We start from the raw sequence: 16,895 nt of genomic DNA on the forward strand, positions 1-16,895 counted from the left end.
CAAGTGGTTGTTTCGATTATCTATGGAATCCGAAGGGATGTGGGTACAAATTCTGACGAACAAGTACCTTCACTCCAAATCTTTATCTCAGGTTACGGCTAAACCACTAGACTCGTTGTTCTGGAAGGGTCTGATGCGAGTGAAAAACTCATTCTTCAACAGAACGAGGTTTATCATTGGTAATGGTGAATTGACTAGATTCTGGGAAGATTCCTGGCTAGGAGATTCGCCTTTAGCTCTTCAATACCCGCGGCTGTACCATATTGCCCAACGCCGACAAGTGTCCGTTGCGGCAGTATTTCGTGAGATACCCCTTAATATTCAATTCCGTAGATCTTTAATTGGTGATAGATGGACCTCCTGGTTGCATCTGGTTAGAAGGTTAATGGAGGTTAATCTTTCTGACAGGATTGATCGAATTTCTTGGAGTTTAACATCGAATGGGATGTTTACGGTTAAATCCATGTATTCTGATCTCATTGATTCCGTACCTATTCCAAAAACCCAGCATATTTGGAAGGTCAGAGTGCCTCTTAGAATTAAAGTTTTCTTGTGGTTTGTTCACAAGTGAGTTATTTTAACAAAGGATAATCTGGCCAAACGGAATTGGAAAGGTAGCCCCAGATGTAGCTTTTGTCCAAGGGTAGAGAGTATTCAGCACCTCTTTCTCGATTGTCCTATGGCTAAACTTGTTTGGCGCTCGATTCACATTACTTTTAACATCCCTCCTCCTGTTAACTTGAACTCGTTACTTGGAACGTGGTTACAGGGAGTTGATGTTCAATTGACCAAATCTATTCGTGTCGGAGCATGTGCTCTTTTATGGGCTTTATGGAATAGCAGAAATGATTTGGTTTTTAACAGACTACGTGATATTCACTTTCTGCAGGTTATCTTCAGAACTACCGCACTGATCCGCACATGGTCGTTACTAACTCCTTTGGCAGCCAGGGAGCCTATGATTACTGAGTGTGTCCGTTGGGAGATGGTAGCACAGGGTATCTTCAATCGGTTTGGATGGCGTCATATTAATAGGATAGGTGTTTAGACATCTACATCTTTTAGCCACTTCCGGCTTCGGCGTGCTGTTCGTCATGTATCTTTTTATTTCAGCACCTTTTTGCTTTCATCCTTTATGTACTTTGTGAAGACTTTGTTTGGTTTAATATATGGCTGCATGCATCACTCGATGCAGAGGCCGGGGCAAGGCCTCCTTTTCTAAAAAAAAAACTTTCTCTCTCGTACCTACCCTATGTGGAATTTTTACATCACCGAATTTTTCTTCACCAGTTAGAGATGCTCTAATAAGTTACCTACGGTATGTACCATTGTATTTGTTGACCACTTTAACCTCGTTGCCTTGCATCAAGTTGGGTAACGTGACGACGATGCATATGCCAATGGTGATAGTTTTTCCGTCCTCTTTTTCTGGAAAAAATAAAGTTCCCACGTCCGGCGTCGCTCCCCCAAAAGTCCAATCCGCGCCGCAGCCTCCACGTGGTGGCGTTGCCGTACCCGCGTCCAGTCCAATGCCCGTGCCCGTGCCATCGAAAAACGTTGCAACGACAGCGAGTCTCTCTCGCAACATTCAAATTTCAAACTCGTCAACACACACACAGTCCGCACAACACAAGGTTTGGCTTTGGCCATCCGCGCAAAATCCGGCAAACCCTTCGCCGATCCCGCAGCTCACCGCCATGCGGGCCCCGCGCCACCCAGAAGGTTAAAACCACTCCACTCCCCTCCCCCGTTCGGCTCCCTCGCCGGAGCGGTCTGGTTGCAGCTTGGGTTGGGAGGTGGACCCGAGTCCACGCGCTTTCCTCTCTTCTCCCCGCACGGGCGCACAGGGACCGCTCTGCTCTGCTCTAGCCGCTGGTGGAGACTGGAAAGGAGTAATGCGGCGGCCACGGCGGCTAGGGAAGCCCGGAGGCGGGGGGAAGGCGGCACCGGGGGCCGAGGCTGCGGCTGCGGCGGGACTCAAGGATGCTGAGGCGGGTCCCGTGATCGCCGTCGGCGGGGAGGGCGAGGCTCCCGTGCAAGGGGATCCGGCGCCGGCGCCCCCCGCCGCTGATCGGAAGGCCGATGCGCCGGCGGCGAAAGGCGCGGCGGAGAAGGATGACGAGGGGGTGAGGTGGCTCAAGCACTACTCGTCGATGCACAGCATACTCGTCGTCGGGGACGGGGATTTCTCCTTCTCGCTGGCGCTCGCCGCCGCCTTCGGCTCCGGCGAGCACATCGTCGCCACGTCCCTCGACTCCTACGGTTCGATCTGTTCCACCACCCCCCTCTCGCTGCTCGTAATTATAGGACCAGATATGTGTGCTCTGTGTTCTACTACTAGTACTCCTACTAATTTGGAGTACATTTTTGGCATTTCGTGCTTTGGACATGGGGAATAAATGGGGCCGTGGGGATGTAGGGTACATACGAGAATGCCATGTGCCTTGGACAATTTGGTACCTTCTGCTGGTTAAAAAGGATTTGACGCACTTTGCTGGGCTAGGAACTTGGGATCATACTTATCGTAAACTGGCTTCACATTCTGTCACAAAGGAACTAATCCTGCATGCTATAAATTGAGCTGGTAGTAGTTTTTTCGAGCTGCATGGAGAAGACAAGGTGCTATACATATATACATTCGTACATGATTGGTTTTGGTAAGGATTGTATGCGATCTCGCTGATACTAATCATGAAGAAGTTCCAACTCCAACCGTGCGTTTCACTGTTTTTTACTGCTACAAATTGTGTGTCATCCTGACAGGCCCGTATGCTGTGAACAATATTATGCTTCATTCTATAAAAAGTTGAGTGGGGGGAACCCCTTTCATTCAAAAAAAAAAGGAAATTGCGTGTCATGGAAGGATCACATCCAGTCGTGCATTGGGAACCACTATTGCTATTTCTAGTTTTTGTTTTTCTTCATATTGTATCGTTGGAAACTTAACATTATGGACTTAACAAGTTAAGTGTGTGTACTAAGTCTTTTTGGTTAGTCTGTTTTACCCTGAGATTCCCTGCTTTGCTGATCACAGCTGCTTAGAGTAACCTGTTGTTTTGATATGGTTTGCACCTTGTAGACCAAATATATCCAGACCATTATCATTTTTCCTTTTGTCACTCTGTTTTGTCAACAATTAGTCAACTCAGCGAACTGTGACAAGCCCTTGGAGCAGGAAAATGGAAATGAGTGAGTGAGAAATTAACTCAGTGAACATACTACGCGAGGGCGTTAGGGTCATCGGTGGAGATATGTAGTGAGCTGCAAGGGCCATGGCCCCCCAGCCTTAACTATAAACAGGATTTTTTTAAGGGATGTTTAGATTAGAAAAAATATAGCCTTTGGCCCCCCAAACATCCGTTATTTGTGCTTGGCCTCCCCCTGAATATCCTGCCTAGCTCCGGCACTGGTCAGGGCAGCTCAGAAAAATATCTTGATTTCATTCCATGTAACACAACCCTTTCTTGTTTTTTCCCTAAATATTTCGTATTTAAATTGCTTTTTTACTTTATATATTTCTTATTTGTCCCACTCCTAAACCTACATTAATCTCAGAGAGATACTGTTGTTCTGTGACCATTTTTCGATGAACTTATCTGTTTGGTCTGCATATCTTGTTGGCATTCTTCTCGGGCAGACGCTTTAAAGAGGAAGTATGGCAACGCCGAGGCAAATATTACCGAGCTGAAAAGGTTGGAGTCTACAGTTTTGCATGGCGTTGATGCAAAACTAATGAAGCTTTACCCTTCTCTGAAGATGAGGCGGTTCGATCGGATCATCTTTAATTTTCCTCATGCTGGGTTCAACGGAAAAGAGGATAACCCGCTAGTCATCAAGTATGTGCACTAAACTTTGCTTAATTCATGGATTACAAAATTGCTATGTTTTCTCATAATGGCTGGTTGCATGATAATTGGTCTTAGTGACTTTCTTTGGTTTAAGTTTGATTTAGTATTCATGGGGCTGCATCTGTGTATGAGGAGTTTCAGTGTTGGTGGTTTCGTTTAGAAAATTTATGCTTAGGTGCATGTGTCATTGGATGGAATATATAGGATTTTTTATTTTTGTTTAGCTATGGCCAATGAGGACTCTCTCACATTGCACAGTCTCATTGGTTGAAATGTGCTGTTTTTTATGGTTGCAGTAAGAATAGAGAGCATTTTACATATATTGCACATGCCATAGCTATGTGTTCTCTGTATTCAAGATGACATTTATCTTATTATGAAGGCAGAAATATCTCAATGTACCAAATGCAAGAGAAGTAAACTAGAATGTTTTCATTCGATTCCTGAACCTTCACATAAATCTTATACATCACTCTGTTTGTTAGTTCCTTCTGGGCGTGTTTGGTTGCCCGCGCTGCACCTGCATGGCATCCGAGATGCAATTTTCAGCTTGTTTGGTAAACCGTATGGCCATCTGGGCCTGGCCCAACTGATGCAATAAGTACCCTCTCAGCCAGGCTGAGAGCTACGCCGGATTCGGCTGTTCCTTGGATGCATGCACGAGTCGTGCAAAACGCCCTTCTCCTCTCCCGTCGCCCCGATCTGGATCAGGGAGGGAGATCGCCTTGCCACCCACGCCGCCATGCCTCCGGCCGCCAGCCCCGCCGCCGAGCGCCTCCCTCCCGTCGCCCCGATCTGGATCCCGAGGGAGATCGCCTCGCCACCCGCGCCGCCATGCCTCCGGCCGCCAGCCCCGCCGCCGAGCGCCTCCCTCCCGTCGCCCCGATCTGGATCCCGAGGGAGATCGCCTCGCCACCCGCGCCGCCATGCCTCCGGCCGCCAGCCCCGCCGCCGAGCGCCTCCCTCCCGTCGCCCCGATCTAGATCCCGAGGGAGATCGCCTCGCCACCCGCGCCGCCATGCCTCCGGCCGCCAGCCCCGCCGCCGAGCGCCTCCCTCCCGTCGCCCCGATCTGGATCCCGAGGGAGATCGCCTCACCACCAGTTGCCGCGCCGCCATGCCCTCCGGCCGCCAGCCCCGCCACCGAGCACCTCCGCTCCCGTCGCTCCGATCTGGATCGGGGAGGGACATCGCCTCGCCACCGGTTGCCGCGCCGCCATGCCCTCCGACCGCCAGCCCCGCCACCGAGCACCTTGGCTCCCTGCCCGATCTGGATCGGGGAGGGAGATCACCTCGCCTCGCCTCTGGTCGGTTGAGTTGATCCGCTCCCTGCAGTCTACCAAACATCATCTCTTGTCTATAGCATCTCTCGTAATATCACACAATCCACCAAACACACATCTCAACCAATCTCTGCATCAACTCAACCAGGCCACACTCACCCAGGATCCCTCATGCGATGCAGGCTAGAGCCACCCAGGCAACCAAACACGCCCACAGTGTATCTACAAATACCTCTGTACCAAAATATAAGACGTTTTTGTAAACGTCTTATATTTTGGTATGGAGTTAATAGTACTTACAAATACAAGGCATTTGAGCTGTAACTTGAAACTGTTTTTGTAACTTGTAAGCAGAGGTTTCTATACATATGAACTGTGAGGTAAGATTGGTTCGCTTATCCGTAAGGAGCTTAATGTTTGTCTGCTAATGGTAGTTAACTGATGGTTTCTTATTTATAGTTTAGTTAACCCAAGAACCTTCTCAAAATCTAATGCTTTAACAGACTTTATGGATCGTTGGTTTCTTAGCTAACTTCTTATTAACATGTTGCTTTGACCTGTAGCTTGCATAAGCAGCTGGTAAATGGATTTTTTGCCAATGCACGACACCTACTTCGTCCCTTTGGTGAAATCCACCTTAGCCACAAGACAGGATATCCTTACGACGCATGGGATATCGAGCAACTAGCCAATGAGTCTTGTCTTGTTATGTTTGATAAAGATATTTTCTGCAAAGAGGAGTACCCTGGTTATAACCAAAAGAGAGGAGATGGTGCAAAGTGTGATCAATCTTTTGCTCTAGGTCCTTGCTACACTTTTAAGTTCTGCATTGGAGACGTAAAGAAAGAGAAGAAAAAGTGTGGAAACGTTATTGGTTCAGTCTCATCCCTTGGAGGCAGCAAATTCTACCCTGGCATGTTGGCAACTGACACGAGACCATTTGATCCGCGTCCACTTGCTCCAGCATGGCCTCGGCCAGATTTTCCTCCAGCCAACAGAGTTGAGATACCGATCATGTTTGATCCTTACCCCTTTGGAGGTCCTCCAATGGAACGTCCAGATTTTCCAGTCAACTTCTATGGCCGAGCCCCAGAGAGAGCTCCATACTTTCATCACCAGGACATGATCCAGCCACTGTGCAGAGGGCCACCGCTGCATGTTTTGCCCAACCAACGTGGCTTTCATCTACCAATGGGGAGCCTTGGGCTTCCGGGGCAGCCTTGGCACCACGAGAGGCCTCCAGTTGTGCCACCATGGAGAAGCGATGACCACTACTCAGGAGAATACCAGAGGAGTCTGCAGCGGGACTATGAGATTGAGATGCAACTGATGCCTGGAGAAGCCAGCCTGGGTTACTCTGTTTTCCTCGAGAATCGCTACGGGGAGTCGGTTCAGAGGCGGGAGAGGCTGGAAAGGCTGATTCACTTCTATGGTGGACAGTGAAGGGTCGTTTTGGAGGCTTTGTCTCTGCTACAAGGGTCTCACTAGAGCAGAGAAACTCTGACCTTCCAAGATGATGCAACGTTTCGACATGAGGTGTTTTGTACAGCTAGTGCCATTTTGCGTGGCGAACACCGACCACTACTCCCCAGAACAGCACAAAGTAATGCTGTTTCCTCCTATCTGCTATGTAGTCTAAACGAATGCCTGTAGACAGCCAAGCCTCATTTTGCAATGGAGCTGTCTTTAGGGGCTCAAAATAGTCCGCAGTTATGTCGGTTTATCAACGGTAATCCTGAACTTGTAAGACTCTCCTGATATATTACTGTCCCCTTATGCAAGAGAAAATACTACTACTAGTTATGACATGTGTGCTGCTGTCGTTTGAACGTTGGAATTGGAACGCCTGAGGAACTGCCACTGTTGTAATCTTAAACATAGAATTCGAGCACGGGAAGTAGCAGAGGGGACGAAATGAAGATCAGAGCAGAGCGCGAGGTAGATAACGCACTGCAGTCCGGTTGACAATTTTCTGAACTTGTTAGATGGTGATACACTGCTACTCGTTTTTTTCCCTCGCGTTTGCTATTTCTAGGTGGCCTGAGAATTTAGCTTGCATCAGTCAGTTGATTTATGTGTCGCGGAGCAGTAGTATTGTCCCGTGGCTTAGACGGTGTGATAGTATGGCTTAATAAGGATGATAGTCTATTCATATAAATAATATTTTTTTTTCAGAAGCCCATTCAAAAAGAACTTTTAAATTCAATGTGCTTGGTTGAAACAATTTTAGGATGAATGATCGACTAGGAAGTTGGTCCAGATACACACAAGTAAAGACAAAGTACGTCGAAAAGACTAATGTTGATCTATAGGATATGTCTAAATCTTGCTAGGGGTAACGGCGAAGAACTGGTGATCCATACATGTAAGAACAAAATACTTAGAAAAGACCAGCATTGATATCTTGCTAACGATAACCCGGTAAGAACTATGTGTGTCGGGGCGTTACAGACGGGGAGGCCGCAACCCATCCCGACATCCCTAAGAAGGCTCACAGGACGGAAGGCCTAAGGACCTCACCGTTGGAAGGAAATCGAGGGGTTGATAGTGCAAATGCAGGATCAGTGGCGGAGGTAGGGGCCTTGGCCCCCTATGCTCTCACAAATACACCTATATGTATTCCTAATCCTTTATTTATCAAACAAAATTAGTTAGGTTTAGGTGATTTGACCCCCTTTAACATTATATGACATGTTTTGGCCCCCTCTATATTCAGTTTCTCGCTCCGCCACTATGCAGGATGGGGATGCAGTAACCAACGCTGAAAGTGGCTGGTGCCTATAGGCATGGTCAGTGGTAACACAATAGAGACGGCAGCTCGGGCAAGTTGGAGTGATGAGGAGTATGCAACAACGTAGCCAATCGTGTGTGACATGCTCTGTGGGCCTTAGAGCAACTCCAACCACGCGACCCAAATGGACGAGCGTTTTGTATGTATTTTATTCGTTTAGATCGGTCCGGCGAATATCTATGTCCGTTGTTATAATCCATTTTTAAGACGATATGAAAAAATAAAGTATAACTACTTTAAAAATAAAAATCAATAATTAAATACTAACGTCGGTTTTAACATCTGACGATAGTCCACGAGTCCATTATAAATAAATTAGAAACAGTAAGTTAAATATAAAACTAGAGGCGTGTTGTCCTAGACGTCCTCCTCCTCATCATCATCGGGGCCGATGAGGTCGACGAGCATCGGCGTCGGGCCAGCCCCGGGGAACGCCGACTCTCACGCGGTGGCGACGTCGCCCGCCGATGGCTGGGCTCTCGCGCGGTGCTCCTCCTCCTTCGCCTCAGCCTTGGATCCAACTCCTCGAGCCATCGCCTCATGAGGCCCTCCTCCACCAGTTGTCGGTGCTCTAGGTAGAGCCGCTCCTGCATCGGCGTCGCCCCCAACCAAATTGGTGGCGCACTAACCCACTCGCGCACTAGTCGTCCGACACGTGCTGACGTGCGTCTCCCCTACGGGGAGGCCCGGTTCAAGCTTGGCTGGGACGACGGGGCAATCGGCGGCACGATGCAGTCGCCGACAATGGAAAGCGCCATGGCCTCCGCCAGTCGCGCCTTGTAAGCCGCCTCCTCGTCCTACTCCTTGCGCTGCTTTGCCTCCTCACTCTCACGGAGGGCAGCCGCCAGCGCCTCCTGGCAGGTGATACGTTCATTTTGCATCATAAATCTTTATTAACATTTATCTTATTATTGTCGATAATTTCATGTTATTATGTAATTCTTATATCTTTTCTCTCTGAATATGCCAGGTACATTATGAAGAGGAAAGTATCTGGACAGTGGAATTATGTGTCGGAAAATCGAGAAAAAGGTAGAAAAATCAAGTTGCTCCAAATGACGTGAAACTTCACGGAGATTTTTCCTGGAATATATAAGAATTATTGGCCAAAAATACACCGCAGAGGGGCAGCCACCTAGGAACAAGCCATCACCCCCAGGCGGCGGTCGTATAGCTTATGGGGCCCCTGTTGGTCCTCCGACGCCCTTCCATCACCCCCACCATCATTACTATCTATTTTAGTTTGAACCTTACTTGATTCATGATTTAGAGAAATAAATTTCAGATTTGCTTTGCTTAGTATTTTTGCTTTGAGCCCCATCTACCCTTGTAAACAAGTATGTGAGATATATAATAAATATTAGTTGAGTTTTTGTGGTCTACCCTTGGGAACATGTTATCTTAGCATGTCCATAAAAAGCAAGATAAAGATCATATGCTTATCCAATGATGAGTAATGACTTCACATTGTAAAAAGTATAAGTGATTAAGATTATTGAAAATAAACAAACATAGCATTGGTCATGACTACAATCTAATCAAGACTACGAAGGAGGAGAGGAGATTCACATATAGATATACTATTATGGACATCTTTTGTGATTATGAGTCATCATTAAATATTATATAATAATCAAATGTTGACGTAGGACATGGAAGGCAACATTGGTGATGATATTTCACATTCATATAGAAGTTATTGTTGGAAATATGCCCTAGAGGCAATAATAAATTGGTTATTATTATATTTCCTTGTTCATGATAATTGTTTATTATCCATGCTAGAATTGTATTGATTGGAAACTCAAATACATGTGTGGATACATAGACAAGACACTGTCCCTAGTGAGCCTCTGAAGGACTAGCTCGATCAAACATGGTCAAGATTCCTGGCCATGGACATGAGATGTCGTTTGATAACGGGATCACATCATTAGGAGAATGATGTGATGGACAAGACCCAAACTATGAACATAGCATATGATCGTGTCAGTTTATTACTACTCTTTTTTGCATGTCAATGTATCTGTTCCTATGACCATGAGATCATGCAACTCCCGGACACCGGAGGAATACCTTGTCTGTATCAAACGTCATAACATAATTGGGTGACTATAAAGGTGCTCTATAGGTATCTCCGAGGGTGTCTCTTGGGTTGACGTGAATTGAGACTGGGATTTGTCACTCCGTATGATGGAGAGGTATCTCTAGGGCCCACTCGGTAATACAACATCACAAGAAGCTTGCGGCAATGTGACTAAGGAGTTAGTGACGAGATCTTGTATTACGGAACGAGTAAAGAGACTTGCCGGTAACGAGATTGAACTAGGTATAGAGATACCGACGATCGAATCTCGGGCAAGTAACATACCAATAGACAAAGGGAATAGTATACGCGGTTGATTGAATCCTTGACATCGTGGTTCGACTGATAAATATCTTCATAGAATATGTAGGATCCAATATGGACATCCATGTCTCACTATTGGTCATTGGCGGGAGAGTGTCTCGGTCATGTCTGCATAGTTCTCGAACCCGAAGGGTGTGCATACTTAAGGTTTGGTGACGATTTGGTATTAATGAGTTGTGTGTGGTAGTAACCGAAAGTTGTTCGGAGTCCCGAATGAGACCCCGTACGTCACGAGGAGCTCCGGAATGGTCCGAAGGTAAATATTTATATATGGGAAGTCATATTTTGGCTACCGGAAAAGTTTCGGATTTTTCCGGTATTGTACCGGAAAGCTTCTAGAAAGTTCCAGAAACTTCTGGAGGAGTCTGGAAGTCCACCAAGGGTTACACCAAGTCCCAAGGGTTTTCATGGAATGAGAGTAGACGTTGTGGACTTATTGGGCCAAGCGCACAAGTCCCTCAAAGCCCATGCAGTTGGGAAAGGTGGAAAGTCCACCTTTGTATGGAAGGGAAGGAAGGGGACTAGGATTCCACTTCCTCCCCCTTGGTTGCGCCCTAGGGCTTGGAGGAGTTGTTACCCACTCCCCTCCACCTATATATAGAGAGGAGGGGGCGCCCCAAGAGCACACATGAAGCCCTTGGCGCCCCTATGTCTCCCTAGATCGTTTTCTCCTCCATTTGCAATTTCGATAGCGCTAGGAGTAGCCCTGCCGGGATAGCACCACCAAAACCGCCACCACGCCATCGTGTTGCCGGAGAACTCATCTACTACTCCGCCCTTGCTCGCTGGATCGAGGAGGCGGAGACGTCATCGAGTTGTACGGGTGCTGAACACGGAGGTGCCGTCCGTTCGGCACTTGATCGGGAGTTCATGGCACGTATCATGATTGGATCGTAAAGACGTACCACTACATCAACCGCGTTCTTTAACGCTTCCGCTTAGTGATCTACAAGGGTATGTGGATCCGAGCTCTCCTCTCATAGATGCTCATCACCATGGATAGATCTTGTATGCGCATAGGAATTTTGTTTGTTTCTCATGCAATGTTCCCCAACATTTATATAGTCATGGATCCTTTAACATGTGATGCTTGCTTTAGACCCTTTTGCTAGCCCAAAAACTTCACACTAAGTAGAGATACTACTTGTGCATCCATAACCCTGAAACCCAGTTTCTTGCCATGAGGGTCCACCATACCTACCCGAAAGGACGTGGATGTCGCCTAGAGGGGGGGGGGTGAATAGGCGCTTTAAAATAATTAAGGTTCAGGCTTGAACAAATGCGGAATAAAACTAACGTTTAATATGTCAAGCACAAAACCTACAAACAACTAGGCTCACCTATGTGCACCAACAACTTATGCTAAGCAAGATAAACAACTAAGTGATAGCAAGATATATTACAATAAACAATATGTCTATCACAAAGTAAAGTGCATAAGTAAAGGGTTCGGGTAAGAGATAACCGAGGCACGGGGAGACGATGATGCATCCCGAAGTTCACACCCTTGCGGATGCTAATCTCCGTTAGAGCGGTGTGGAGGCACAATGCTCCCCAAGATGCCACTAAGGCCACCGTAATCTCCTCACGCCCTCGCACAATGCAAGATGTCGTGATTCCACTAAGGGACCCTTGAGGGCGGTCACCGAACCCGTACAAATGGCAAACCTTGGGGGCGGTCACCGAACCCGTACACGTGGCAACCCTTGGGGGCGGTTACCGGTACCCGTACAAATTGCTCGGGGCTATCTCCACAACCTAATTGGAGGCCCCGACGCTTGCCCGGAGCTTCACACCACAATGATTGAGCTCCGAGACACCACCAAGCTTCTAGGATGCCAAAGCATCCACGAAGAACAATATCTAGGGTGCTAAGTACCAAAGGTAGTAAGCTTCTCAACTTCTCACTTCCACGTATCACCGTGGAGAACTCAAACCGATGCAATTAATGCAATGGCAAGAACACACGAAGTGGTCAAGTCCCTCACACTCAAATCCCTCCACAACAACAAAAGCTATGGAGAAATATGAGAGGAAGAACAAGGAGCTCACAAAGAACTCCAAGATCAAGATCCAAGGGGTTCCCCTCACATAGAGGAGAAAGTGATTGGTGGAGATGTGGATCTAGATCTCCTCTCTCTTCTCCCTCAAGAACAAGCAAGAATCATTGGAGGGATTGAGAGTAAGCAAGCTCTAAGAATGTCAACAATGGAGGTAGAACAAGAGCTCAACGGATGGATCAAGCCAAGGGGGAAGAAGACCCCCTTTATATAGTGGGGGAAGGAATCAGACCGTTACCCCCACTCTCTGCCCGAGCTCCAGCGGTACTACCGCTGGCTGCAGCGGTACTACCGCTGGCACTCCAGCGGTACTACCGCTGACTGCAGCGGTACTACCGCCAGCTAGCGGTACTACCGCTGCCACTCCAGCGGTACTACCGCTGGGCCCCTGGTAGTGCAAAGGCACTACCATCGCCAAGAAAGTCTTCGTCAAAAGGTCCGTCCACGAACAACCGCTAGGCAGGCGGTACTAAGCTCCTGGAGCGGTACTACCGCTGACCAGGGACGGTACTACCGCCAGCCAGCGGTACTACCGCTAGGGCCAGCGGTACTACCGCCAACTCTAGCGCTACTACCGCTAGGTCCAGCGGTACTACCGCTCGCCACTGAAACAGCCATAACTTTCGCATACGAGCTCCGAATCGAGCAAACCCAAGCTTGTTGGATTCAGGACGACAAGAGCTATCCAAACAGCGACCATGCACATATGAAAATGCCAATGATATAGAGATGTGAGTCCTCTATGAATGAAGAACTGGCAAAAACTCCAACATCGAAAACATCATAGTAGATGCATATGGACTCCGTCTTCGATGAACTCGAGCTTGTCACGAAGATGACCATAAGCTCTAAAACTCACAAAGAGAAACACCAAACAAGAACCAAGAAGTATGATGCAAGGATGCAAATGGTTTGAGCTCTCAACGAACGATACGATCAAGCTACTCACTTGAGAGCCCCCCTTGATAGTATAGCAATTTATCCTAAACAGAAAACCTATCAAGGGCAAACCTATACCTTGCACCTCGTCCTCTTGAGCTAGATAATGATGATCTTGGCTTCCTCAAGATGGACCACCTTTCTTGATTGCGTTGGCTTGATGAAGACTAATTGATTGCTCCCCCATACTCACTATGGGTGAGCCACTCTTCAGCATATCTTCACAAGTCCATTGCCACCACAATGGACGGCAAGCTTCAAGCATGATATCTTCGTGCTGATCCACTTGAACTTGCACATCGCAATCTTGATGACGATCACAACTTGACGTCATACTTCATGGGTTGTATGAGATCTTCCCTTTGACGCAAGCCCATGGAAACACACCTAACCCCCACATAGAACTCTCACGAAGACCATGGGTTAGTACACAAACACGTAATGGACAATGCTTACCATACCATGGGATCACTTGATCCCTCTCGGTACATCTTGTACGCTTTGTGTGTTGATCATCTTGATTTACTCTTTGTCTGAGATCTTGATCAACCATGTGTCTCTATGACCATTCTTTGGATAATACCTTGAATACCACCTTGGTCATCATATAAACTCCTTGAACCCAACAGATGGACTTCAAGAAGTGCCTATGGACAAATCCTATAAATATAACTTAAGGCAACCATTAGTCCATAGGAATTGTCATCAATTACCAAAACCACATATGGAGATATATGCTCTAACACTACCCATGAATTGAGTAAGATCCTTCAAGTAAGTTGTCATCGGTGCACCAAGCAGTACAAAGTTGCTTCTAAATATGTATGATATTTTATTGCAAGGGAAAATAAACTTTGTACGATCTTGTGATGACAAAGTAATAAAAGATACAGACTGTATAATAAAGTTTGTTATCACAAGGGGCAATATAAAGTGGCGTTCCTTTGCATTAAGAGTTTGTACATTTAAAAACTTAGAAGTGCATGACAACCTGTGCTACCCTCTCCGAAGGGCCTATCTTTTAGCTTTGCAGTTCACTCTTACGCACGAGTCACTAAATTCATTTTTACCTCTACTTATTAATTCCATAGTGGCAAGCACCATTTTTTGAGTAAAGATTCATATTTATATATCCAAGTGAATGTAGATTATCATGATTTATTATTGTTGACATTATCCTCGAGGTAAATGAGTTGGTGGTGAATCATTTAATCCCCTATCTTCCTATGTGTCCTATGAAAACATGAGCTCTAAAAATATGACTTGAGTATGAGCAATCATAGAAGAATAAATGATAGTTGAGTATGAAAACTTGCCAATAATAAAGCTCTTACATAAACTCTCCTTTGAAATATGTTTAAATATGATTGTCCCAATGACTCAAAAAATAGTTTGTTGATTGTCAACAAAATTTATGCTTCATACTCCAATATTTGTGAATGGTTCGTTACTTATTTATGAGAAGATATATGAGAAAATAGTTACTGCTATGCTAATATTCATGTTGCTCTCATGTCCGTATTTATTTTTATCGACTTCTCCCTCTCAAATCATGTGGTCATTATTCTCGAGCTTGGCTTTCGCTTGAGGACAAGCGAGGTCTAAGCTTGGGGGAGTTGATACGTCCATTTTGCATCATGAATCTTTATTGATATTTGTTTTATTATTATCAATCATTCCCTGTTATTATGTAATTATTATATCTTTTCTCTCTGAATATGCAAGGTACATTATGAAAAGGAAAATACCTGGAAACTAGAATTCTCGGTCGGGCAGAAAAACCAAGTTGCTTAAAATGACATGAAACTTCATGAAGAGTTTTTATGGAATATATAACAATTATTGGGCCAAAAATACACCATGAAGGGGCAGCCACCTGGGCACAAGCCATCAGGCCGCCCCCAGGCCGCGGCGTGATAGCTTGTGGGGCCCCTGTTGGTCCTCCGACACCCTTCTTCTCCTATATGATGTGTCTTACCCTAGAAAAAAAATCAAGAAATAAATTTTGGGACGAAGCACCGCCGTCTTGAGGTGGAAACCTGGGCAAAGGCTCTTTTGTTCTCCGCAAGAGCGATTCTACTTGAGGAATTCCTCTCCAGAAGGAGAAATCGAAGCCATCGTCATCACCAATGCTTCCTCCTTCGTGGTAGGACAAATCTTCATCAACATCTTCACCAACACCATCTCACCTCCAACCCTAGTTCATCTCGTGTATTCAATCTTTGTCTCAAAACCTCAAATTGGTTGCTAATTGTGTTAATTACATCTTGTAGTTGATGCTAGTTGGATTACTTGGTGGAAGACATAATGTTCAGAGCCTTAATCATATTTGTTACACCTCTGATGTTGAACATGTTGATGAGATATGGGTAGTTAATTTTGTTCCCGAGGACATGGGAGAGTCTGGTTATAAGTAATCATATGAAGTTGACATTCATTCGACATTTTGATGATATGTATGTTGTTACTTCCTTAGTTGTGAACGTAGACTACATAACATTTCACCATGTTATGGGCCTAAAGGAAGTCATTGTGGATTAAAAATTAGATGATGGGCTGAGAGAGTGATAGAAGCTTAAACCCCAGTTTATGTGTTGCTTCATAAGGGACTGATTTGGATCCACATGTTTCATGCTATGGTTAGATTTATCTTAATTCTTCTTTCGTAGTTGCGGATGCTTGCAAGAGGGGTTACTCATAAGTAGGTTGTTAGTTCAAGTAAGAACAACACCTTAGCGTCGGTCCACCCATATATCAAATTATCAAAATAGCAAACGCGAATCAACTTAATATGATGAACATGACCTGACAAAAATTCCCATGTCCTCGGGAGCGCTTGCTTTACATAAGAGAACTTGCAGGCCTCTCCGTTGATATAAAAAGATTGGTCTACCTTGATGCACCTTTTATACTATTGTCATTTGTCACTTGTTACGAATTACCTTACTACAAAACTATCTATAACGGCTACTTACAACACTTGCACATGATACATTGCTGAAAACCGTGTATCATTTTCTTCCGCTCCTCGTTGGGGTTGACACTCTTACTTATTTAAAGGACAATGATTGATTCCATATACTTGTGGGTCATCAGTAGGCGACCTTCGCCTCCTGGTCCCCGACACACACGACGAGGGGTGGCGGGGCGCCAGCCCGCACATCGTGTACGCCACGTCGGTGCTACTCCACGTGCTCAAGCACAAACAAGGCCTCCCAATCGGGACAATCTACTGCGTAGGGGGGATTGAGCCGTTGGCCACGCATGAGCTATTGTCGTCGGCACCTCACCTCCTCCGATGCGCCTGCGCCGACCGCGTCACTGCCCACACTGAGATCCTCTCCGAATCCAACTGCCAGTCATGTGGCAGCGTGACGTCAAGGTAGGGGAAGGGGATGCGGTGCTCCCAGTGCCACCTCGCTTGGTGAAGTGGGACATTGATCCCCTGTCGAGGCAGACGAGAAGATGACAACGGGGGAGGGAGGGGGAGCTTTCCTTGGGAGGGCGGGGGCCTTGCCCTTGTTCCTGCCCGAGCTTGAACCTACGCGTGAGAAGAACCCCATGG

The 16,895-nt window shown here is 46.3% G+C and overlaps 1 protein-coding gene across 2 annotated transcripts; it reads left to right on the plus strand.

Moving 5' to 3' along the window:
- The first annotated feature begins 1,634 nt into the window (after positions 1 to 1,634).
- On the plus strand, positions 1,635 to 9,303 carry LOC123399190 (heavy metal-associated isoprenylated plant protein 41-like). Of its 2 annotated transcripts, none has more exons than XM_045093622.1 (3): positions 1,635 to 2,262; positions 3,638 to 3,836; positions 8,892 to 9,303. In XM_045093622.1, exons 1-3 carry the CDS (start codon positions 1,896 to 1,898, stop codon positions 8,983 to 8,985), a joined length of 660 nt encoding a protein of 219 aa, XP_044949557.1. In that variant the 5' UTR covers positions 1,635 to 1,895; the 3' UTR covers positions 8,986 to 9,303. The 2 variants fall into 2 exon arrangements, with proteins under 2 accessions (XP_044949557.1, XP_044949556.1); XM_045093621.1 differs by lacking the exon at positions 8,892 to 9,303 and adding an exon at positions 5,694 to 6,938 and having other exon boundaries at positions 1,753 to 2,262.
- Positions 9,304 to 16,895: the final 7,592 nt, after the last annotated feature.

This window comes from Hordeum vulgare, chromosome 5H (assembly GCF_904849725.1).
Source record: "Hordeum vulgare subsp. vulgare chromosome 5H, MorexV3_pseudomolecules_assembly, whole genome shotgun sequence".
Lineage (NCBI taxonomy): Eukaryota > Viridiplantae > Streptophyta > Magnoliopsida > Poales > Poaceae > Hordeum > Hordeum vulgare.

Coding starts and splice junctions, on each gene's coding strand:
- LOC123399190 (XM_045093621.1), top strand. CDS start 1,896: ATGCGGCGGCCACGGCGGCTAGGGAAGCCCGGAGGCGGGGGGAAGGCG. Junction 2,263..3,637: donor CACGTCCCTCGACTCCTACG/GTTCGATCTGTT, acceptor CTTCTCGGGCAG/ACGCTTTAAAGAGGAAGTAT. Junction 3,837..5,693: donor GATAACCCGCTAGTCATCAA/GTATGTGCACTA, acceptor TTTGACCTGTAG/CTTGCATAAGCAGCTGGTAA.